Source organism: Emys orbicularis, chromosome 1, assembly GCF_028017835.1.
Source record: "Emys orbicularis isolate rEmyOrb1 chromosome 1, rEmyOrb1.hap1, whole genome shotgun sequence".
NCBI lineage: Eukaryota > Metazoa > Chordata > Testudines > Emydidae > Emys > Emys orbicularis.
The window spans coordinates 84513417-84538143 of NC_088683.1; the positions used below are offsets into that span (position 1 = coordinate 84513417).

General features: G+C 39.3%; 1 protein-coding gene across 4 annotated transcripts in view; it reads right to left on the minus strand.

The window, feature by feature from the left end:
• Positions 1-2438: 2438 nt before the first annotated feature.
• The window catches only part of DCN (decorin), a 41640-nt gene continuing 19351 nt past the window's right edge, over positions 2439-24727 (minus strand). Inside the window, exons 2-7 of one of the 4 annotated variants that reach the window (XM_065415569.1) lie at positions 21699-21811; positions 12456-12669; positions 12107-12220; positions 10737-10830; positions 4952-5090; positions 2439-2633 (exon numbers count right to left, since the gene is read on the minus strand). In XM_065415569.1, the coding sequence (XP_065271641.1) occupies positions 2439-2633; positions 4952-5090; positions 10737-10830; positions 12107-12220; positions 12456-12669; positions 21699-21811 (869 nt within the window). The remainder of the gene's footprint in view (positions 2634-4951; positions 5091-10736; positions 10831-12106; positions 12221-12455; positions 12670-21698; positions 21812-24727) is intronic. The other 3 variants (XM_065415577.1, XM_065415585.1, XM_065415593.1) reach the window with 3 other exon arrangements.

Consider the following 24727-nt stretch of genomic DNA (forward strand, 5'->3'; position numbering starts at 1 on the left):
GCCATTGGCCAGTGAAGTAGAATTATTTGGGGATGTTCATATATTTGATGATACACCAGTCAAGTGTTCAAGTGTTGTCTCATTTTGGACCAGCTTTAATTTGGCATGAGCCCACTAGAGTGCGGGTGTATTATCATGGCCTTTATTTATTCCAACCTAAAGAACAGGTCTGAGAGGCAGTGAGGCCACATTATATTAGCAGTGGTTGGATCGTACGAGGGATGTAGTCTTTGGGGACAGCATTTGCTTTAACATTGATCATACATTCATCTTGTAAGGACCCAGTTCCTTGTATGCAGAGGTGAAGTATGGACTGAATCCCACAGATGTGGTACATAACAGGATCTCAGCCATATGAGACATATGACCACAGCATGAAAGAAAGGTACTGGATTGGACTAGTTCTACTGCCAGGTAGGGAGAAATGGGAAGTTTTGGTTACATACAGATTTAGATGTTTACGTAATACATTAACAAAAGTTGTGGCCATTTATATAAACAATGTACATATTAGTTGTGTGGAGTCTTTATGGCTGTTGACGATCCTTGTATCTTTTGCTGAAATGCTATTTTTGTAGTTTTCTGCACCACTTCCCAGTGAATTATGTCAAATATCCCAAAAGCTCCTATAGAAAAAATACACTTTGATGGCTGACATCCTGCCAAGTAAAGATTCTGATCTTAAACTCCCAGATACCCAGAACTAAATAAGGAGATTATTTGACTGAATGCATGGAAAAAACATGAAATAAGTATGCAATTAAATTCTGTCCCCATCTCTTATGAATATTACGGGTCTTTATCATTTCTGCTAGTTACAGTAGTGACAGCTACAAAAAGAACATTTTGTTTCTCATGAAAAGAAATTTGTAGAAGACTGCTGTGTAGGAAAGTGGTTTTTGTTTTGTTTTGTTTTCTAATTTCTTTGGGGAATAAGAGACAATTTGTGCTCATTTTAGCTGTCACTGAGTATAGAAGGTTTTTATTTTTGTGGACCCATCCAGGATTAGAATTCTGACAATTTGTCTGTTTTGATTACATAACCTACATAATAAAGACGAGGAATTGGGAGTTTGCCTGTATTACAGCATTCTTTAATATAAAAGCCATACAAGTTTTACAAATTGAAAAGATTGACTTGGAGAATTAAGTGGCCTCGGAAGGTTCTTTTAACATGACAACTGGAATGAGTATAAAAAGAACTTTTTAGACAATGGAAGTAGAAATGTGCAGCCTTCCTTTGCCACGCCTATTACCCTCTCATACCAACTGGAGAACCCAAATACATGGATTGCTTTCAAACCACTCTTAGAAGAAGAAGGGATTTCCAAGAATGATGTCCCAGTTCTGGCCAGTGATTTATTCTCATTCCCAGAAGTATGAGTTAGCTGATATTCCAAGTCCCATGAATACCTTCATTTCTTCAGATAGGCAGGCTGCATATCTCTACTTGACTTTTTAAAAAAATAGTTAAAAACTGAAAACAGTGAAGAGAGTCGACTAGTGTACAATACAGAATCAGTGAAGAATGTTGAAATGTTTAGTTTTTATATCTATACGTGGATTAATATATAAGGCTAAATCATAATTACCTCACTCTCACAAGTAGGCCCAGTGAAGACAATGAGACTGCTCATGTGATTAAGGTGTGCTGGATTCGCCCCAAATAATGGTAGTCATCATGATCCAAAAGTAGTGAAGAACAGGAATATATGACAAATGTCTTGTACTGCAAATTATTTATTTTTTTAGGCCAACAAAACTCTTATTTGCTAACCTTGACTAGAATTGCTCAGGTAGATTTGTAAACACTTAGAAAAGGAAATATGTATACAATATGAGTTTGTTTTATTTTTTTTACCAAAATAATGACATTAGCAACAATTTATATTGCCTTTGCTAAATAGATACATTCAGAATTAGGCTTTAAACATGTTATAGCAGATATTTTTAAACCTCCAGGGCTTGATTTAAGTTTAAAGGGGCTAACTGTGCCCAAGAATAAAAAATAGAGTCTCATCTCCTTTTTACTCTACCAATTTCCATGAGTGGCTATAAAAACAAAAAACCAAAAAAACCCAACAACCCTCAATCATTATCATTTGTTTTTAATATCAAAAGATTTGACAAATATGTACCCCGAATCTCATATACAATGGAATGTGAAAACCTGTAGTGTTCAGCTAACTGAAAGATACCACAGAAAGCATTCTGGTAAAATGAAGGCTGAAATAAGTCTAAATAGAGTACAGCTGGCAATTCTTTTGATGGTGTGTTTTGTCTTATACACTTATACAGAATCACTTATTTTACATCAATGGGTGATATCCACTCAGTGAAGTTTCCAGTATTTGGCTTCAATTGCTAACAATTTTTAAACAGGCTTATGACAACAGGTATTTGTAGCTGAAATACAACCGAGCCCCATCTCTCTGGCTCTATTTGTAATTTCCAAGCTGTATTGCCGAACGTTCATAGACACATCGGAAAGTAGATGGCTGGATTTCCCAGTATTGTACAGGGTTGCTGAAAAGACTCACACCTGAATAGGAAGCCTTTTTGGTGTTGTATCCAGGAGGGCAAAAGTCGCTGGGGCCAACAGAAGCAATTTTATTGTTATGAAGGTAGACTACCTGAAATATATACAATTGTATAAGTGAGAAATCAGACTAATCTGGCGAAGTGTGTAACTAATCTGGATATCTCAGAACATCAGTAAACATTGTACAGTACATCACAGCATAGTAATCTACCTGCTCCTCTAAATACATTCTCATTTGATACTTTATGCTCATTTTCCTGAGCTACTAAAAATGTAACTGAACTTTGCCATGGCTAATAACTAGGGATCCTAGTTTTCTGTGATTAAAACAAAATAATCTCTGATTAAAAAAACATAAAAAGACACCTTTTTCCACACTTAAAATGAAATGCTGAACTTTAGTTTCCCTAGATACAATCTTTATTGAACACAATGTTTTATTGATACAGTGGAACCCCGTTTATCTGAACTAATTGGGACTTGGGCCAGATCAGGTAATCAAAAATCTGGATAATCTGGAGAGCTTCAGCCCTGCCACACGGGGCTGACAGCCTGATCCCTGCCGCCCGGGGTTGACAGCCCCTCTTCAGTTAACACAGAGTGCTGCATAATGGAGGCTCGGATAAATGGGGTTCTACTATATATGTTTTTATTTTTTCACAAAATGTAAAAACTAAAGATTCTCTGTAAAAATGCAAATTCCGCACTTTTCCCACATTTTTCCGTGGCAAATGGATTTGTAGTATCCTTGCTAATAACTTGGTCAAATAAAGCTGTGTCACTTCTAATCTAAGAGCCCAATTAGAAAGATACTTAAGCACATGCCATACTTCAAGCAAGTATTTGGGACAGCTCATGTGCTTAAAGTTAGGCTTGTGCTTAAGTATCTAGCTGAATAAGAGACTACAACCTAAAAACTAAAGCAAAACTATAGCACTGTGATATAATCATTATTGATGGTAGACATTTTTCAATCATAATAATTCCTTTGGCCAACATATTTGTTACAAAAGTGGATAGGCACAGACAGGGAAAGAGAGAGTGTGGTTTTTTTTCAAAGTGAATATAGACTGTTTTCTATTTGGTCTTTTGCTTCAATATAGGGAATATCATCAATATTGTGATAATTTTAACTCCTTGCCAAGAGCAACTATGAAGATTTTAAGGTTGACTACAGCATGGGCACTATTTTTCCACCAATGATTGCAACGTATAATTCCATTATTTATGACAGATGAGGGTTACCAGATAGCAATTGTGAAAAAACGGGACAGGGTGGGGGGTAATAGGTGCCAATATAAGAAAAAATCCCCAAAATCGTGACTGTCCCTTTAAAAACGGGACATCTGGTCACCCTATGACAGATGCTGTATGCTTTAGGCAAGCTTGATGATATTTTTCTCTTGTACAAGATACACATAGCTGGGGTTCAGAATGATAACTCACTTGGATATGGAGGGACAAAATACCTGAGGTTGTTAGTTTGGTATCTGTATTTTTATTAGCATTATTTTAAGAATTGAGTTATTTTCTGAGTGGTAAAGCAACTATGATATAGGTCATCCCAAATAAGTGAGCAAAAAGCAGAGAAATGTGCATGATAAATTTATCATCAAATTTATTATCTCCATTGCACACATTTATGGGTCTGTGGACCTCCGCACTAAGGGGACTATGTACCTCCATGTCCATACACTCAAAATTAGAATTGAAATGTCAATCCTCTAATATGCTACACTTTCTTTTACATACCAACATACATTCAATGGTGTAGTCCAGTGGTTCTGAAACTGTTAGGGTGACCAGACAGCAAGTGTGAAAAATCGGGACAGGGTGTGGGGGGTAATAGGAGCCTATATAAGAAAAAAACCCAAAAATCGGGACTATCCCTTTAAAATCAGGACATCTGGTCACCCTAGAAACTGTGGGCGTCGCCAGGGCTGTCTTAGACTTGCTGGGGTCCAGGGCTGAAGCTCGAGTCCCACTGCTAAAGCCCAAGGGCTTCGGTCCTGGGCAGTGGGTCTCAGGTTACAGGCCCCCTGCCTGGGGCTGAAGCTCTTGGAATTTGGTTTTGGCCTGTGGACCTGGGGCAGTGAGGCTTGGGCTTTGGCCCCTGCACCCAGGGCGGCAGGGCTCAGTCGGATTCAGGCTTCAGTCCCCCTTCCTGGGATTGTGTGGTAATTTTTGTTGTCAGAAGGGGGTCACGGTGCAATGAAGTTTGAGAACCCCTGATGTAGTCAATCACTAACAAACAGTGGATATGAGGCTTGCCTCAAGTCACAGTTTGGGGGCACAAATGAAAAAGATAGGATGGCCAGTACTGTGTATTGTTCAAAGATCAATAGTAGTGGACCTGTTTTTCAGTCCCTTTCAATTATTGCACATCTGAGTCCATAAGATATACTTTACCTGGATGTATTTGTGTTCAGCCAGCCCACCAGGTACTTTGGCAAGTTCATTGTTATCCAAGTGGAGTTCTTTCAGATGAGGTATACTGGCAAGAGAGCCATTATCAACAGCACTGATACTGTTGAAACTGAGACCCAGTCTGCAAGAGGAAATGACACTGAGTAAACATTAGCAAAACAACACATTCTCACAGGTGGTTGCCATTGCAGTTCTTGACAAAGTATGTGGTTTTTCACATTTATCACATAATGGTGCAGGATGGCCTTATGTATTGCTAATGGGATACAGAATCACAAAGCCACAATACATTTGGATGAGCAGGAAATTCCATGACTTGAGCTACCAGAATTATCATTGCATAATTCAATTTGTTTCCACTTCACCTTGTATTGCTGAGTTACTTGCTTACTATTGCTACAGCATGTATTTGTGTATACACTCACATCTATAGTAGGCACCAGGCTATCAAAACTGATTTCCTAAAATTCACCTTATGATCTTCTTGCATGACATGTGGAATATTGAGGCTCCAGACTATAAATTTCTCTTTCTATTTACGTGACCCCATTACAGTGTATCTGAGCATCTCACAAACATGCATCAGTTTATCCTGACAGCATCCCTGGGAGATACGGATGTATTTATATCCATTTTACAAATGGGGAACTCAGGCAGAGAAAGATTTAATGACCTGCCCAGCAAAACACAGTAATTGTGTCAGAGCTAGGAAATGAACCCAGAGCTCCTGAGTTGCAGCCAAGGGCTGTAACCACATAACCATCCTTCCTTTTAATAGTATGCACATTCTGGATTTATTAGCACAATTTGTGTCCAGACTGGAAAATCTGGTCCTATGTGTATTTGCGTATTGTTGCCCTTCAGGTCTGAAATCACTAAAATTCATGAGTTTCCTTCTCTAAAGGATCTGGTAATCCAAGTTAAAATAGTCTGTTCTTCAGCAAGAATGCTATCCTGTAAAATAATCTTTTGTAATATACCTAGTAGGGAGGAGCCTGCTTTATCCTTTAACCTAAAGCATTGCTTTTTAATTTTCAGGAAAATATATTCGTTGTGGGACTTCTTAACTATACAACTCCAAGAAACAGCCCAAGAATTTTATAGATGTAAATCAGAACCTCTAACAACAGTAGAACTTACTATAGATGAAAACTACTAGAGAATGATGGTTTCACAACAATCTGCTATGGTAATGCTGTATAGTTTATACCAGGTACAGAAGCCAGATTCTGGACCTAATATGTAACCGCACAACACAACTGAACACATCTGATTAGGCTTTACAACCATAAAGAAGTTCCCAGAACTGATGCCAGTCAAGAGTAGAACCCCTTGTGCAGAGTGTCTTTAATAAAAGAAACATGCAAAGAAAGAGTAATGCTAACATCTAGTACAACTCACTATATTTAAACTACAAACAAAACTAGTATAACTCTACAAAACTATTAAAGGTCTGACAAAGGCCTATTGAAGCCTCCTACTGACATTAGTGGGCTTTGGATTAAGCCCTAAATAACTGATATAACAGTAATATTACTTCTATAAGAATCAACCTTAATGTAGGTCAAAAGATCCCTTACCTTTACTAGAAACTTGGTATCTGTCAAATCCTAAGAACTTCACTTAAGTTCTTACTTAAACAAAGTTCCCAATGATTACAGTGCATAAAAACTAAGTAAAGACTTCAGGATTTCATTTCATGTAATTAGCTTGGCCTGAAGAGCAAATAACGTATTGGAATTGTTTAGAAAACTTTGGCAATGTGTGTCACACAGGATGTTTGGGGACGTGTCAAAAATATGGTCATTTTGGCAAAACATTGTATAAAATCTTAATGAACACATATCTAAAACATAATTTGGATACAAATACAAGTTTCTAAACAGACGTGTCTAAGATAAAGAGCATTCCATGGGAACAGCAGAATTGGCTTTTATTTTTGTATACTGACAAAGATGAAAAAGTGTCATACAATAGTTTTAGTGTTAGAACAGAGTATGGTTTTCATCTTCTTTCTTTTTTTCTGTAGGGATAGAAGGGGAGGAAGTTGGGTAATGGTTCTTAATATAATAGCTTTTTATATTTTTAAATGTTTTACAGATGTTTTAGCTGTATTAGTCTCATCACTGAATAACTTGTGAAGACTAAGAAAGAAACAATATATAAAAATAGAAATGAACATTTATATTGTAATTCAAAAGGATGTGTTCAGCTTCTTTAGTCTCTAACCCAGGGGTGGCCAACCTGAGCCTGAGAAGGAGCCAGAATTTACCAATGTACATTGGCAAAGAGCCACAGTAATACATCAGCAGCCACCCATCAGCTACACCCCTCCCTGCTCCCAGCGCCTCCCGCCCACCAGCAGCCCCGCCCATCAGCGCCTCCCCACCCCTCCTGATCAGCTGTTTTGTGGCGTGCAGGAAGTTTGGGGGGGAGGTGGAGGTGCGAGGGCACTGCAGGCTCAGGGGAAGGGGTAGGAAGGGGTAGAGTGGGGGCAGGGCCTGTGGCAGAGCCAGGGGTTGAGCAGTGAGCACCCCCCGGCACAATGGAAAGTTGGCGCCTGTAGCTCCAGCCCTGGAGTCGGTCCCTATATAAGGTGCTGCATATTAACTTCTGAAGAGCAGTATGAGCTCTGGAGCCACAGGTTGGCCATCCCTGCTCTAACCCCTCTGCTGGCTCTTTCCCATGTTGCTGTCATATGGATTACACAAACACCACAAATCTGAAAATTAGCATTTAGGCCCAGATACAACTTCCACTGTATGCAATGGGAGACTTCTCATTGACTTTTAATGGGAGATAGCCCTTAGTACAGTCATGTACCTAATGCATGCACTCTCCTGTGGAACTCCATACTATATACAATCTACAGAATCATTTGTCAAGTTAGAGGGGTTTTTTTTGCTGTAGCTTTGTGTGAACTGTGTTTTAGGAGACTTAAAAGTAAACTTAAAAAAAAAAATTGCGGTTCTACTAGTGGTCAAGGATTCACCACAGTGTAAACAGTAGAACTAGGAAGAGTCATCATGCTGAACAGTTGCCATACCAAAATGTCCTAACACAAACATACACTGAACTGGCCTGTGTCTGAAATGTTAACTGCAGCTTAAGGAAGCTATTAAATTGTTTAATCATGACATGTTCCAGCAGAAGCGAAGTCAAATTCTAGCCTAACTGGGTGGCTACAATAAAGTACCTACATTTTTATTTAGGCACTTAAATGAAAGTAGCTCAATTTTTCTGGTTGTTTTTTTGGCTCTTGTATTTTATTCAACACACCCGTGGGGATGCTGTTCCAATGGCCCTAGCTTTCCCTCCTCTTTCTTCAGCCTTCTTCTCTCTGTCCCATCCCCACTAATCTAATCCATGATTAATCTAAATTTAAAACCAGGTTGATTGAGCCTCATGGTTTGATAATCCTGCAGCGTGCTGTAGTGTAGTATGAACTTGGCACAACCCTCTTACCAAGCCAGTAGATTTAATCTAGAGCCCCAGAAAAAAACTGAGTGTCTTTCTAAAGACCTCTGCCCTCTACAAGAGCTCCTGCTGTCTGATTAAAGAAGTAGTGGTGGCCTCTTCACCACTTCTTTCATTGGCCAAAGCCATAATCATACTCATCGGAAGTGAACAGGTGAAAAGGAAGTAAAACTGTAGTTCTTCAGAATGAGGAATTTGGAATGTGTAGTTCCTCTTCTGGACCAGATTTGGTTGGAAATATTTGGATAGCTCAACAGTGGTGGGGAAGAAAGGGGAATGCCAGGACCCATACTACAAAGTAAAATATTAGGATTTTTGTTTTGGTGGTTTTGGAAGGTTTTTTTTTTCATCATTTCTATGAAGGTTGTTACACAAACCACTAACTTTAGACTAAATGGTTGCAGTTAAAAGTATTGCTTCCTGGTCCTTAATTCATAAGTAGTTTTATTTTTCTCACATGCTTACAAAAAATTCAGGAGCCTTCCAATAAGGCATCAGAATTTTGTGTATGGCTCTCTGGGTGAAGGTGTATCTGTGATAACACACGGTGACAAAATGAGACGTACAGCAGAGGACTGAACATTTTCATTACTGAAAAGTTCTGTTTGGATTTTACAAGCCCCCAAAAGCTTTTCCAAGAGACTGATTCCAAGAAAGAATAAAGGGACTATCCACATTTAAAATATCCAAGAAACTTCATTTGAACCAATTATATTTACTTCAGTGCATTTAATTCCAAGCCAAATTAATGTAAATAGAGAGGCAAATTCAGCTCCTGTTAGCTTCTAGTACATTTTCCAACTGTCTCTCTTCTCTGCCTGCATTCAGTCAATCAGATGAATGATAGACATATAAGTTATCTCAATGACAAAAAAGGCCTTGATAAATTAAATATGTGTCTTCATAAAGCAATATAAAGTATCATAATCTTATAACTTCCAAAGCCCCAGTTTGATAAGTAACACATTACTGGGCCCATATTACTCTCTGATGGGATGGTTAATGAGAGGTAACCCATGGATAATTCTACTGGTTTATTAGCATCCTCGACTGAAGTAATAGACATCACCCTACATTTTCCTGCATCTAGAGGAACCCCAAAATACCATTATTCAAAAGAAAAAAAGCCCACCTTCCTGCACAGAGTATGATTCTTTTGCATTGTGCTGTTGACCCAGAGCAGTGCAAGATTTACCTCACAAACCCCCTAGTCTGCTTGACTCTCATGGCTTTGTATAGTCATTTACAGTGTAAAGGGAGTGAAGAGTTGGCGTAAAGTGTTACCAAACCATAAGTGCAGCATTTTACACCTACTTTGCATGCAGTCTGTACTGATGTATATGAGTACACAATGCAGTGAGAATCATATGCACAACGCTTATTCAAAATATTGCACTTGATATTTTCAATCAGTTCACGGAGTCATTGTCCTGACATGTATTTTGCCACATCTACCTACTGTCAGGTTCTTCTTACACCTTCCTCTGAAGCATCTGCTGCTGGCCACTGTCAAAGACAGGATACTGGCCTAGATAGACAATGGGTTTGATCCAGTACGGTAATTGCTATGTTCCTATCTATTTCTCTCATCCTACATTGATGTACAGGTGTAAGTGCTTTGCTGAATTGTAGCAATAGTCCCTAGTGGACAGTTTTGCACAGCATATCACAAACGTTGGCATTCCTACATTTCCAAATTTTCCTTTTTTTTAATCCTCAAAATTTGAGAGCATTTTCCAAAACAGGTTTTTGCTAGGTCTGTTCAACATTCATACCAGGGTAACAATATTTTTGCCTGGTAAATTCCTTAGATTTCAAAAACGTTTGAGTTACTCAGTGGCAAAGTCCCTGTGTTCTCACTAAGCCTCGTCTACACGGTGGGTAATATACACTATGACGGTGTGATTTCTAAAGTTCACTAACATGTTCCACTTTAATTGGCCCATGTAGACCTTGCTGGTGCGTACTAATGGTTCCCTATTGCGCTCTGACTTAGTACTCTTTCAAACAGCACTAAGTTAAAGTGTACTAGGGAACTTTGAGTGCAACCAGCAGGGTTCATATGGGCCAGTTAACACACAACACATTAGTGTGCTTTAGAAATCTCACTCCCTTAATGGACATTGCCACACCATGTAGACAAGCTCTAACTTTTCCTGCTAAATGGTTTGGCACATCTCAAGCTCAAAGATTATCACCCTTCTTAACTACAGAGTGATTTCTTCCTATTGTGTGCATTGCAGCTATTGTTTGTACATAATACTTGTAAGTTATGTGAAAACGTTATTACTTAGCCAAGTTGGCGAGTCCAGATAGACTTTCAGAATCAATTTTGGTGATCTTGTTGCCGTCAAGATGAAGCTCCGTAAGGGATGGAGGAAGGCCTGAAATAGAAGGTGTCCCAAAAAAGTTTTCAGTATAACTCGAATATAAAAATGGGCCTGATTCTCAATTCTATTATGTGTCTTCTATATTGCTAGAGTGGTGTGAATGGGCCTTAGCATAACTGAGATCAGGCCCATTAATTTTGGAGCATGGACACATCAGAGAAGAATCAGGAATCTTGCAACTTGCACTTTGAAAAGTATTTGTTTTAAACATTAAAGAAGAACTTTCACAATGACAAGAACTTGAAAACAGAGGATTTTCAAGTACATTTCACTCAAAGTGAACTGCTAACCCTGTGCTGGGGACCAGCATTCACCAACTAAATCCCACATAAATCTTCAAAACAGCTAAAGGGGACTCTGCACAGAGGTGAATTTCAGCCTGCACACATTTACACATGCAGGTGTTAAATTTGGACCGAGATGTCTTTGATAGTTAACAACAGTGGCAAAAGAATTAATTTAAAAATGAAAAATACTGTTTTTCTTTTTACTTTTGTATAGAGCATATTTAAATATGAATTTTAGTCTGCAAATCCCATTTATTACAGAAAAACACCCAGGACACAATATTTTGACTATCTTAGGCAGTATGTACACAAGAACAGCCATAACAGAAAGTGAGGGGGAGAATAATACTAAATAAAAAACTTCTGGTATTAACTTTCTGAAATTGTGTGCATTTTTGCAACAGTTTACTGGGCAAAACATTAATATAGCTACCATCATTTCCTGCAGTTTGGAGCCATTTTGTATATTTTTAAATCCTTTTTGCATAGGTTACATTAGAGATCTTTTACTATAATATACAATGAATTATTCAAAAAATTGTAAACTTTTCCATTTTGCAGATGAATGCTTCTTTGACCCTGAAGATCACACTCACTCACAATCACGGGGCCTGATTCTCATCTCATTTACATTGGTTTTACACCAATCTAATGCCACTGAGTTCAACGGGGTTACTCCTGATTTACACCAGTGTAATTTCAATCAGAATCAGGCCCACAAACATTTCTCCCACTTTCTCTCTCAGCTGGAAGAAAGCCAAAATAAACTGGTTTACCTTTGTAACTGAATCTCATGCAGAGCTCTATTAATGGAATATCAAATTGCACAACCCTTGTACTAGCCCAGTCGAGATTTGGAAGTGCCCAGATTTAACTCAAAAGGCTCTGATTGTCTTCTGGTGGAATTTGACCATGACCTTGAAGTCTTACTGATCGGTGTATTTCACATGCCTGAATCTCCTAAAATCTCATAGCTTTCTTACCTCTAGGGATAGTAGTAATGTTGGTATCTGCAATACGGATATAGGAGAGCTTCTTCATCCCTTGAAAGGCTCCATTTTCAACCCCTGAGCTCTTGAGTGGGTTGGTGCCCAGTTCTGCAAACAAAACATGTTTGTGAACTGTCCGGTAGTTTACATTTATAAGTATTAAGCAAAAGAGCATTTTTTCCTTCAGTGAATCATGGATAATTTGGCCAATTGCTGTAGACTATCAAGACACTTCTTGGCTTACCCATGTAAAAGATATTTCAAGTACAGTGGGTTAAGAGTAATATCTAGAAAATATATACTCCATCAAGTTACTTTAGCAAAAATCTCTTATGATGCATACCTACGACAATCATACTATTCAGTCCATTAAAGACAGCTTTCCTCAGCTTGGTGATCTCATTCTCATGGGCACGGAGCTCCTGAAGGCTTTTAGGCATATTTTCTGGAAGTTCCTTCAGGTTATTCTTGGAAAGGTAAAGTCTCTCCAGTTTCTTCAGTGGAGCAAAAGCTGTAGGGCTGATCTTGCTTATCTTGTTGTTCACAAGGATCAATGCCTGTAAAATAATAAAGCAGGAGATTTTGTTACCTCCATTGTGAGCATAAATTTAGGATGAAGTTGCATTAAGATTGAAGAATTAAAAAAAACCCCACTGATTCGCTGTGTTGCAATGCAGAATTTCAAAAAATCAGAACAACACATATTAGCACAAGATAAATAACTACAAAAATACCTACACAACTACTTATGGCCAAATCCTGCTCTCTGGTGCATGTGCAGCTCCCATTGGTGTCCATAAGAATCATGTCTACTTCCAAGGACAAAACATAATCCTTTCATTTGACACCAGTGGAGAAGAGGCAACTCACATAAACATAACTGCATCACCACCTCAGTCTCTGTAGTAATAACAACAATAGGCCAAATGGTGTCACTTAGGGCTCCCTGGATGTGATGGGGATGGGAATAGGAGAGGGGAGTAATTTGCAATACCTATTTTGGGTTGCAGTATTTTGCCCCTACCACCATGCAGCCAGCCAATTCTCCCCACATTCTACCCAGTCTCTCCAAGGAAGAAAATCTGTGATGACTGCATAAGGAAAGGGCACAATCTAGCCTACTAATAACGTATGACTTTATAACTATCCTTTGGGTCTTCCAGTCTGTACTTGTTAGTTTTTTGTCTGACTCAAATCACAAATCACATAGCGTGGCCCTTGAAGTCAATGGGATTACTCACATGTGTAAGGACAGCTCACTTTAGTAACAATTGCAAGATCAGCATTTTGGTTTGTAAATCCAATAGTTCAGGGATCATGTCTTAATTTGTAACCCTCACAGCACTGATCACACTGTTGTTGTTTAACAAACAATAATGTAATAAATAGACAAGAAGTTCCTATGCCAATCATTAATGTGAGGACTGTAATAAATCTAAGATAAGGAGTGTTATATGTCACAGTGAATCCACATGAGGTTCCTTCCATCTTTCCACCCATTTATTTATGCACCTCACATAGTGTTATGAAACTAAGTGAATTAATGATTGTACAATGCCTTGAGAGTACTGGATAGAAAGTGCTATGAACATGTAAAGTATCATTATTTTTATATTTATTAGCAGAGCACAGTTCTAGGGCATTCTTGTTCACTTACTGCACCATATTATTTGTAGGAATGGAAAAAAAAAACAGATGCCTTCACTCCACATGTTTTGATAGCCCACGTATTTTGGTCCCATTCCAATATATTTCTCACCTATTCTTATTCCTCCCATAATTAAACTTCTGTCAGTTACCAGTATATCTAATGGGGAAAAGCTGAACGTTTGAGTCTTTCATCAATCAGTTAGGCAATAAATAAGTGCCCGAAAGGATATAAGTGTCTGTGGCAGCAACCTCTTCTGAGTGAAAATTGAAAGGTGAGAGGAGAAAAGTGGAATGATAGTTTTGAACAGTGTGTATATGTGTGTGTGCACTGTATATTTTCCCCAAATGTATTCCCCTTTCAATTCACCCTAAGTAAATCAAGTAGTATATTTTACAAATGGCTCCACAGAGTACACACATAGCTGTATATATCTGCTTTTAATTTTGTGTACTAGCCAGCAGCAACCAGATTGTTGGGAGGAGGTCACTCATAGTTCAACAGACTAGTTCACTGACAATAATCGTTGCCCAAAATAATTTTAATGGTCATATCAAAGATATGGTCATAATTCTTACTTACTCTCTTGACACAGATAAGTCATAAGAACTGCAAGTAGAACAGGCCAATGTTCTGTCTAATGCAAAGACCTTTCTCTGAAAATAACCTATGTCACAATTTTTGAAGGACGCTGTAAACCCCATCCCCAGCATAATGCAGCTAGCCACACAACATGAGCACAAGGGGAACAACACTTCTTGACATCAGCTAGTGGTGAATATTATGCCTTGAATCATGAGGATTTAATGCCCTTTATCATTTTTAATGTAACCAGAGTAACTACAAGGGTTATTGCGAGTAATGTACATTTTTTGTTGATTTTTACCAATGGTGATATTTGTATAAGCACCTAAGTGACGTAGGCACCTAAGTCCCATTGACATTCAGTGGAAATTAGGCTCCTAAGGCACACCAAGACTACATTTACACTACACACCCACTGGTACGTGTGGCTACATACTGCAGTGAAGAGCAGGCTGAGTACATGCTGTGGTGTGTAGTACATGCCAGTGAAAGACTCCAGCAGTGGGGAGGCGGGGGGAATGGCTTCGGCAGCTCCCCACTGATGAATCTTTTCCCAGCTGACATCCTACTGCCAGAGCATTTCCCTGTGGTGGGGAAAGGCGCCAGCTGTGGGGAGCTGTTGGAATTCTTCCCAGCTGCCTCCCCTCTGGCAGAGCCTTTCCCTATTGGGGGAATCTTTTCCTGAGGAGGGGAAAGGCTCCAGCAATGAGGAGGCAGCAGGAGAGTACACTGCTAAAAATAGTGTAGACAAGGAGGCAGAGCTTGGGCAAGTAGAGAGCCACGTAGGGCATGTACTCGAGTATATACCCAGCCCCGTCAGGCATGTCTTTACGGTACTTATTGAAGCTGTGCCTCACAGTCAACATTGCTGTTTAAACCCATGCAAGGGGGGCTATGCGGAGATGTACACCAGTGGTCTCCAAAGTGGGGTGCGCGCTCCCCAGGGGTGCGCAAGAGGATCTTTCGGGGTGTGCGGCAGGAGGAGCGCCACCGGAGCAGCTCCACTTCGGCAGTTCAGGGGGCTTTTTTTTTTTTTTTTTTTTTGCTTTGGCAGTTAGGGCGGGAGTCCGAGCGGCTTTTTTTATTATTATTTTTGCTTGGGGCGGCAAAAATGGTAGAGCCGGCCCTGCATGAGTGCTCAAAATTTTTTTACTGATAGGGGTGCACGATCAAAAAAGTGTGGAGACCACTGATGTATGCTACCTGTCGCTGCAAGAAGGGTACGGTGGAGATGTACCCCTAGGTGCTTTTTTTAAAGTTTATCCGAAGTCCTACCTTACATTAGTGAGTAACATGTATTAACTAAAAAATTCATTCAAATATTTCTTTTAATCTGTTTTAAGTTTGCTGCCCTTTACTTAAATTATATCCTTATCAGCTTCTTTAAAATTCCCTGTTAGTGTCTTGGAAGTAGTTTTGGCCAGAATTAGACAGGCACAGTAACTCTCTTTATCCCAGATCTTAACTATCTAGTTGATAATAGCAGAATCTGTAGAGCCCCTAGGAGCAGAACTGTTAGTAATGGCTCTAGTCAAAATTGCTTCGGCCGAACTGTGTTCTGCTTACGAAAATTATGTGCTGAGTATGACAATGTTCTATTTGGGAAATTTCTGCAAACTTTCACAAAATCTGCTCAGTTTTCAAATCAGGCTAGTTATAAAAAGGCACTTTTTACAAAGATTTATGTTGTGGGAAAGAAGATGGGTGTTGTGAAAGTTATATTCCATATGCCAGTAGTTCTTAACCTTTTCTCTACCATGACTTTGCCCCTCATCTCATAGACTCATAGACTTTAAGGCCAGAAGGGACCATCAAGATCAGGTAGACTGGTCTCCTTCACATTGCAGGCCACAGAACCTCACCCACCTACTCCTGTAATAGACCCATAACCCCTGGCTGAGTTACTGGAGTCATCAAATCATGATTTAAAGACTAGCTAGTACCCCCCATTTAACAATAAGGGAAGGGAAAGGTAGGGTGGTTACCACCCCCTGACAGCCGGGTGAGCACCCCAATTGAAGACCCCTGCCTTTGGCATTTAACATACGTTATTTTTCACTATATCGTGCAGCACAGAATCTGCAACAGAAGCTTTGGCATGCCTCAGAGCAACAACAATTTCTGAGATTAAGATACCTGTACAGCACCTAGCAATGTCATAACCATGTGTTCTTCTCCATGTCACAATAACTCTATTCTATATGGTACTCAGAGAAAAAGAAGTAATTAGCCTTGGAGTGGTAATGTTGACTTTTCTCTGAATGTGCCTCATATGGTTTACTTGTAACAAAAGTTCAAAAAAAACCCAACAACCTAGTGAGAGTTTAGGGGTCAGTGAAAACATGAACTGAAGGAGAAAAGCCGAGGGAAAACATCTTCAGGCAGCGCTAATGGTGAGGGAGATGATGTCCAAACACACACCACATGGGCCAACTAGCCTGAAAAAGAATCAACCTCACGATGGGGGATTATATCCATTTAGCTCAAAAACAATCACAAATGCACTCTGCTGTTTTGTGCAGAATCAAAAATGCTAGAAGGGAGATGGGTACACTTCAGGTTTCATGACAAGGTGCTGAAAATGTCTGACCCTGGTCTACTCTAGCCTAGCATGGAGCCACTTGGAAGAAAAAAGAAAGGTAACAGATTAGTGCAATGCTTGAACAAGGTTGAGATATTGATGGTTATGTGAGATCTGTGTGAGACTCACTTTCTATTGCTGGTCTGAAAGAAAGATAAATCTTAAACATACACACACAAATTAGAGAAAAAGTTGGCGCATACAATTACTTTTCCATAATGCCCAGTTTGAGCAGTGGCTTGGCATGGACATTGGGATACCTAAGCACAGACCATCACTAGTGCAGAAAGGAGTCAGAGGGAGAGGAGAAAATAAAGAGGAACAACTAAACCTTGGTATCATAGACACTTCCAAGATAGAATTATCTTTCCTCAAAGCCCATTTAACTGTGGCTGACAATTAACAACAGTTCTCTATATAAGTCACAGAAAGTGTGCTTCCATCACCATCTCCCTTTTCCCTTTTAGTGGCCCATGGTATGTGCAGGAGATAATTTTGTCTTTCACTTCAGGCACAGATTACTAACTAGGAAAGGAGGTAACATTACTTCAGGAGTTGATAACAAACAGGCACCTTTTTGAGTGCATTATTTCCTTAGGGCCAAATTCTTATCGTGCCTTCACTTTATGTACGGGGATTTTCAGGTGCAAATAGGATAATAAGGACAACAGTTACTGAGTCTGTGTTATTTGCAAATTTTACATGTAAACAAAATGGAGGCTGGATGGTGACAATCCAGCTTTAATTATAATATGTAAAGCCTCTCATTGTTTCTTCTTTCTAATGCTCAGCTAGAAACAGATTGATTTCTTGTCCAATAGCAGACTTCAATAGGAAGCAATGCTATTATCAATGCTAATATGGATGTTGTGAGTTGCAATGTCCGATACTGGATCAAAAAAACACAATATTTCCAACATCTGTATGATGTTTCTCTAAATGTAGTCACAGCTAAATGAATCATTCATAATGACCCTTTCCACTGAAACAAGAAAAAGAAAGCAAACCTAAAATGAGTAAAAACAGAGCATATGCTTTCAATTGAACTGACATGTAAACTTCTAGCAACTCCCATGACTTCATTAGAGTTTTGCTGGATTCTCACTTCAACCACTGACAGAACAAGCAATCCCATAAAGTTTTTTATTTTAAACTCCCATTTTCTTTGTTTTATGGGTGATAGTGTAAATTACATTTCTGCTCACTCTAGGGTCCCTGGACACTGCCACAGTGGTGTAACAACAACGAGGAGTCCAGTGGCACCTGAAAGATTAAGATTTATTTGGGCATAAACTTCAGATGCATCTGAAGAAGTGGGGGGTTTTACCCACGAAAGCTTATGCCCAAATAAATCTGTTAGTCTTTAAGGTGCCACCGGACTCCTCGTTGTTTTTGTGGATACAGACTAACATGGCTACCCCTCTGATACTTGGCACCATGCAAAGTGGTATAAAGGGGCTTAAGTGTAACTGAAAATCAGTCCCTCCAACTTTTATAGCAAAGTTAATTGGTTCTGACAAAGCACAGAAATAGAACAAAGAGAATGACTCAGCTATCCTATCTATTAGCAATGTTGTGGAAAGATTTATTATTATTATTTTATTATTTATTTATTTATTTATTGGCATTACCGTCGTGCTAGGTGTGCTACAAAAACAGAACAAAAAGAGCATTATTCTCATTTTTAAATATATCTTAGGTCAGCGCATTGAGCAAAAATCACTACCTGAATGGGATAGATGCAGGATGAAATGATGGCCCCATAGAAGTCAATAGGAGTTTTGCCATTGATGTCAACAGGGCTAGGATTTTTATCTTAAGAGTTTGCAGCTCCAGAGCAAGAAGGCAGTGGTTAAGATTTCAAAATATGGACTAGCAAACTGCACACATATGATGCGACAACAATGTAGAAACTACCACCTCAGAGACTCTCTTTGTTGTTCACTAAAATTAGGAGTGGATTGTAAAAAGTTCTTCAAATTATAATTATATATATATAATATATATATATATATATATAATTCTTAAAAATGATAATATAATATTATTCGCGGCTGTTTTTGCCAGCCGATGATGGTATCCTTATCTGATGTTAAATCTCTAACACGTTCTTAGGGGACTTACAAGTAAAAGCAGTTTTTTTAATTGATGAAAGTTCTTTAATTTCCTAAGCAATTTATTAGATTACACCTCTACCTCAATATAATGCTGTCCTCGGGAGCCAAAAAATCTTACTGCGTTATAGGTAAAACCGCGTTATATCAAACTTGCTTTGATCCGCCGGAGTGCACAGCCCCGCCCCCCCAGAGCATTGCTTTACCGCGTTATATCCGAATTCGTGTTATATCGGGTCGCATTATATTGAGGTAGAGGTGTATTGCATTATGATAGTGCCTAGATGCAATATTGCCAACTCCAAGCATACAAAACTCATGATTCAGGCACCAAAAAAATCATGAGATATGGCTTCAACATCATGAGGTTTTTTAAAAATTAATAATATTGGAGTTGTATTTATCTAACTTTTGTCTTTTAAGTCTTTAGGTCACACTCGGGTCACATTTTCAAACTTTTCTTCACAACCTTTTTTTGAATGAATGCTGAGATCCTCACCTAATCCCATCTCTCCAGGAGCTGAGGCTTTAAGAAAAGCAACAAATATTCCTAGACTTGTGATAAAATTGCAAGAGTTGGCAACTCTGGAGCAGCCAACCGAGAACAGTGCCCCTTTGTTAAAGGCACTGTACAATCAGAACAGGAAACAGCCCTGCCCCAAACAGCTTGCAGTCTAAATAGAGGTGGTTGCCTCATGCAGTAGTCTGCATGGGACTGTGGCTTTGCTTAGGCCTTGGAACAATGTAGCTTGTGACTGTAGTGTATATGAGTCCTTACTATATAGTAAATGCAGTGTACCAACACCATTTGAACACCACACTATAAAGTGTGAGGCATGAGCCAGTCAAATATCAGTATTTCCCAGGCATCACAGTTAGAGAAATATCTGTGCTATATAACTTACTGATGATCCACAAGCTGTACAGAGGTATGTCATCACCATAATCTCTGAGATACACTTCGACAGGTAGATGTTTTTTTTTAATAAGACCCTTAGAAATATTTAATTGAAGCAGGTGAAAATCTATAACTAGAAAAGCTAAACGGCCCAGCAAAGGTGAGGAGCAATGCTTACTGGGCGTAACGATGCTGACTACTCAAGCTGGCACATTATATAACTAGTTTGGTTTTTTTCAGGAAGGATAACAAAGTTCTCCCCCTTTTATATTAATAGCTAATTATGAACATAAAAATAACTCAGTTTAAGGTAATTTTTAGTATTAGTTTTATGTATTTTTTTCTTTTGGTGCCCAAATGTGTTTTGGGGGCTCTCAGAATTAAAGGGAAGACATAACCTTTCCTTGAAGAGTTTACAAATTAAATTAGACATGTGGGAACAAGGGGGAAACAAGAAAATAAAGGTGGTTTTACAAGAAAACATGGGACATCAATAAGATGACAGAAACAATGAGGAGTCCTTGTGTCACCTTAGAGACTAACAAATTTATTTGGGCATAAGCTTTCATGGGCTATAACCCACTTCATCAGATGCATGGAGTGAAAAATACAGAAGGCAGGTATAAATATATAGCACATGAAAAGATGGGAGTTGCCTTACCAAGTGAGGGGTCAGTGCTAACAAGGCCAATTCAATCAGGGTAGATGTGGCCCATTCCCAACAGTTGACAAGAATGTGTGAGGGAAAATTATTTTTTGTAGTGCTAACGAGGCCAATTCAATCAGGGTGGATGTGGCCCATTCCCAACAGTTGACAAGAAGGTGTGAGTATCAACAGAGGGAAAATTACTTTTTGTAGTGACCCAGAACTGCAGAGCTAGAATTAATTTGCAAATTTGACACCATCAAATTAGGCCTGAATAAAGACTGGGAATGGTTGGGTCACTACAAAAAGTAATTTTCCCTCTGTTGATACTCCTCATTGTTTTTGCTGATACAGACTAACACAGCTACCCCTCTGAAATAAGATGACAGAGTTATTCACTGGGGATTAATGCACAGCATAATGTTTAACAAAGATGGTGGGTGAAATCCTGACCCTATTGATGTCAATGGGGCCAAGATTTTATCTAGTGATTTTTTTCTCTTTATTAAATGGATATCTCCATTGGTTTATTTTATGTAGGCATCATGGCAGAAGTGTAATAAAGAAATAGTAAGAAAGAACTTGAATGACAAGACGGAGGGGGTCTTGTAGAGCACTTCAGTAAGGCCCTGATCCAGCAAAGCACATAAGCACATGTTCTGTGAGGAATATAAGCAGTCCCATAGATGGTGGTATGGACAAATGGAGCATAGATGGGGAAGTGGACAAATAGGGCATCATGGCTGGCATTGTTAGCAAAGCAGAACAACTTGAAATGAAACTATGTTGGCTAAACAGGTGGAGAAAGAGTTACAAAGGGCCTTGAAGCTGATGACAAGAAACTCAAACTTGATGTGAAGAAGGGGGAGCCAGTCCAGTTATTCAAAGAGGGGCAGTGACATGATCAGGCAAATAATATGATCTTAGCAGCAGCATTTCCTAACTTACTGAATGGGAAGCAAAGAGGGTATTGCTGCTTGATTGCACAGTATAAGTGTGAAGTATAGAAGATACAGCATTAACATGTCTCAAGTTTCTTTCTCTAAATTACAGCTCTAAAATGCATCATCTCCTCCTCCCATTTTCACCAACCGTCAATTCATTATTCACTTACATGGAGATCCTTTAAGTTCTTGAAATCTCCTTCCTTTATTTCAGTGATTTTGTTGTTCTGTAAATCGAGCAGAGTTGTGTCTGGGGGAAGATCCCTTGGCACTTTATCCAGGCCTGTGGAGGGAGAAGAGGAGAAGCAATCAGCTCCAAAAGCATTAACCAGCTTTGAAGAAGGGCCAGGATTTTTCTTGGCAACATTTAATTTTTCAGTAAACCAACCCTCTCTAGGATTCATTTTAATAGGAGGCTTTAAGCAAATTTTTTCCTAGAGTTTTTCTGTCCCCATCCAGTCAAAAGGGGCCATGCTTTTAATTTTGTCATGTCATGTCAAAATACATTTATTCGCATTTCCACTCCACCATTTTTAAAGAATTTTTCAAAGCTATAATTCTATACAGTGTAAGGGACTCAAATTTCACAAACCCTTTCTAATCCAATTAATTGCCCTGGCTTTAGTAAATTGCTTGAAGAGTCAGGTTAGCTGGATCAGGCCCTAGATTTCTGTCTGTTATTTTCACTGTATACATGGCTTCTGTGAACAGAAACCATTCCTACCACTTAGATTATGCTAAATTTTTAGAGGTAAAACTATGCTTAATTACAGTTACTTCAAGTAAATGAAATCTCCAATAAATGTTAGATGGGCCCAATCCTGCCCCCATTCAAGTAAAAGGCAAAAACTACCCTAGATTTTAATGGGCGAAAAAATCAGAACTTAATTTCAAAAGCTGCTAGTAGTTTTCATTTTCACCTCTATCACTCCTATATTCAAACAAAATATCAAGGCTATTGAAGCTGAGAATGACTGAACAAACTTGCAGTAAAGTTGACAATATCTCAATTCCACCTTAACAAAACAAAACAAAAAAATATTTTTTTCTTTAAACTGAAGCTACATCCAAGTTTTATGGAGAACAGATCTCTTGGTTTCAGTATGCCAAAATGTCAGAATGCAGGAATGCCAAAAGAACATCAGACAATTTAAATTAAAGACTCTCTTTGGGATCATTTTCTGAATAGCTGATATGTAGCTCTGATGAAGTAATGGAAATAAAATTACTTAGTGTTAAATATTACAAGCTTTACCCAATTTTCCTTTTATACTATGACTTAGTCTGATGAAAACCTCACAACAGATATAAAAGTTACCTATTTTCTTTCCTAACTATTGAGTCTGGTTTTAACAAAATGCAGAATATTGTACAAGAGAGGGCAGAGATAATTTATAAATACTAATAATGTCTATGTTTGCACAACTAACAGAAGTAGAACTGTGAACTTGTTTAGAACAAACATTCTATCAGTAATACTGTAAACTAATATAAAATATACGTGAAATCTCCTCAAAAAGGATTTGAACTTCTTAAAAGGCTGTTTTTAGTTTGACCCAGTCCTGAGTTGTCTCTGAAAGGTCACTCTGTTGGTATGTCTCTGATATGGTGATACATTCTGGTTATTATGTTGTTTGCAAACTGATGAAGAACAATTTTTCTTTTCACGTTTTTTCTTTTAAAATAAAAAAAAAAATACTCTGCAACATCAAGCCCTGATGCTGTAAACACGTAAGCACATGCTTAAAGTTAGTCATATGCATAAATGTTTGCAGGTTTGGAGCCTGTGTTTCTATCCTGAAATCAAGTTTCAGGGGAAAAGTCTTGGGTTTTTTATATATGGAGGAATGCCTCTTTTGAGAGAGAGAGAGAGAGAGAGATTACTTTGATGAATTGTGGCAAACTATCAAAAGAGGCATTCCTTTGGTAATATATTTAATTGAGCTTTACAACAATCACTGTTATTTTAAAATGTTTCTGTTTGCTAACTGCATACATTTCCAGCACTACCTGCCAAACTTTGGATAATGAGTGGCCATGCCTGAAACCAAGTAGAGAGAGATAATTTATGTAACCATTGTGGAGACTTTATTCCGATATAGGGTAAATCTATACTTGCGTTGATGTGTAGAGTACACACACTGCATGCCTAGCTAGCATAGGCATAAATAGCAGTGTAGATGGTGAGGCAGGGCATATGTGGGTAGAGTAGACTAGAGTGCCCTACACACCTGAATCCTATAATGTACAGCCTCATAGAATCATAGCACTGGAAGGGACTTGCACTCATATCTAGACCAGCTCTGACAGGGGTTTGTCTAACCTGCTCTTAAAAATCTCCAGTGATGGAGATTCCTCAATTTCCCTGGGCAATGTATTCCAGTGCTTAACCACTCTGACAGTTACAAAGTTTTTCCTAATGTCCAACCTCAACCATCCTTGCTGTAATTTAAGTACATTTCTTCTTTCTCAGAGGTTAAGGCAAATAATTTTTCTCCCTCCTCCTTTTAACAATCTTATGTACTTGAAAACTGTTATCATGTCCCCTCTCAGTCTTCTCTTCTCCAGACTAAACAAGCCCATTTTTTTCAATCTTCCCTCCAGATTATGTTTTAGACCCGGGGTGGGCAAACCTTTTGGCCCAAGGGCCACATTGGGATTGTGAAACTGTATGGAGGGCCGGGTAGGGACGGCTGTGCCTTCCCAAACAGCCTGGCTCCCTGCCCCCTATCTGCCCCCTCCCACTTCCCGCCCCCCTCAGAACCCCTGAACCATCCAACCCCCCCTGCTCCTTGTCCCCTGACCACCCTGACCCCTATCCACACCCCTGCCCCTAACTGTCCCCGGGACTCCTCCCCCTATCCAACCTCTCCTGCTACCTTACTGCCCCCGGGACCCCCTGCCCCTTATCCAATCCCCCACCCCTTACCACGCTGCTCAGAGCAGCAGGAGCCCACTGCCCAGCCAGAGCCAACCTGGCAGGAGCAGCGGGCCAGAGCGCTGGCGGCATGGCGTGCTGAGGCTGCGGGGGAGGGGCCAGGTGTAGCGTCCTTGGCCGGGAGCTCAGGGGCCTGGCAGGACGGTCCCGCAGGCCGGATGTGGCCCGCGGGCTGTAATTTGCCCACCTCTGTTTTAGACCTTTAATCATGTATGTTGCTTTTCTCTGGACTTTCTCCAATTTGTCCACATCTTTCCTGAA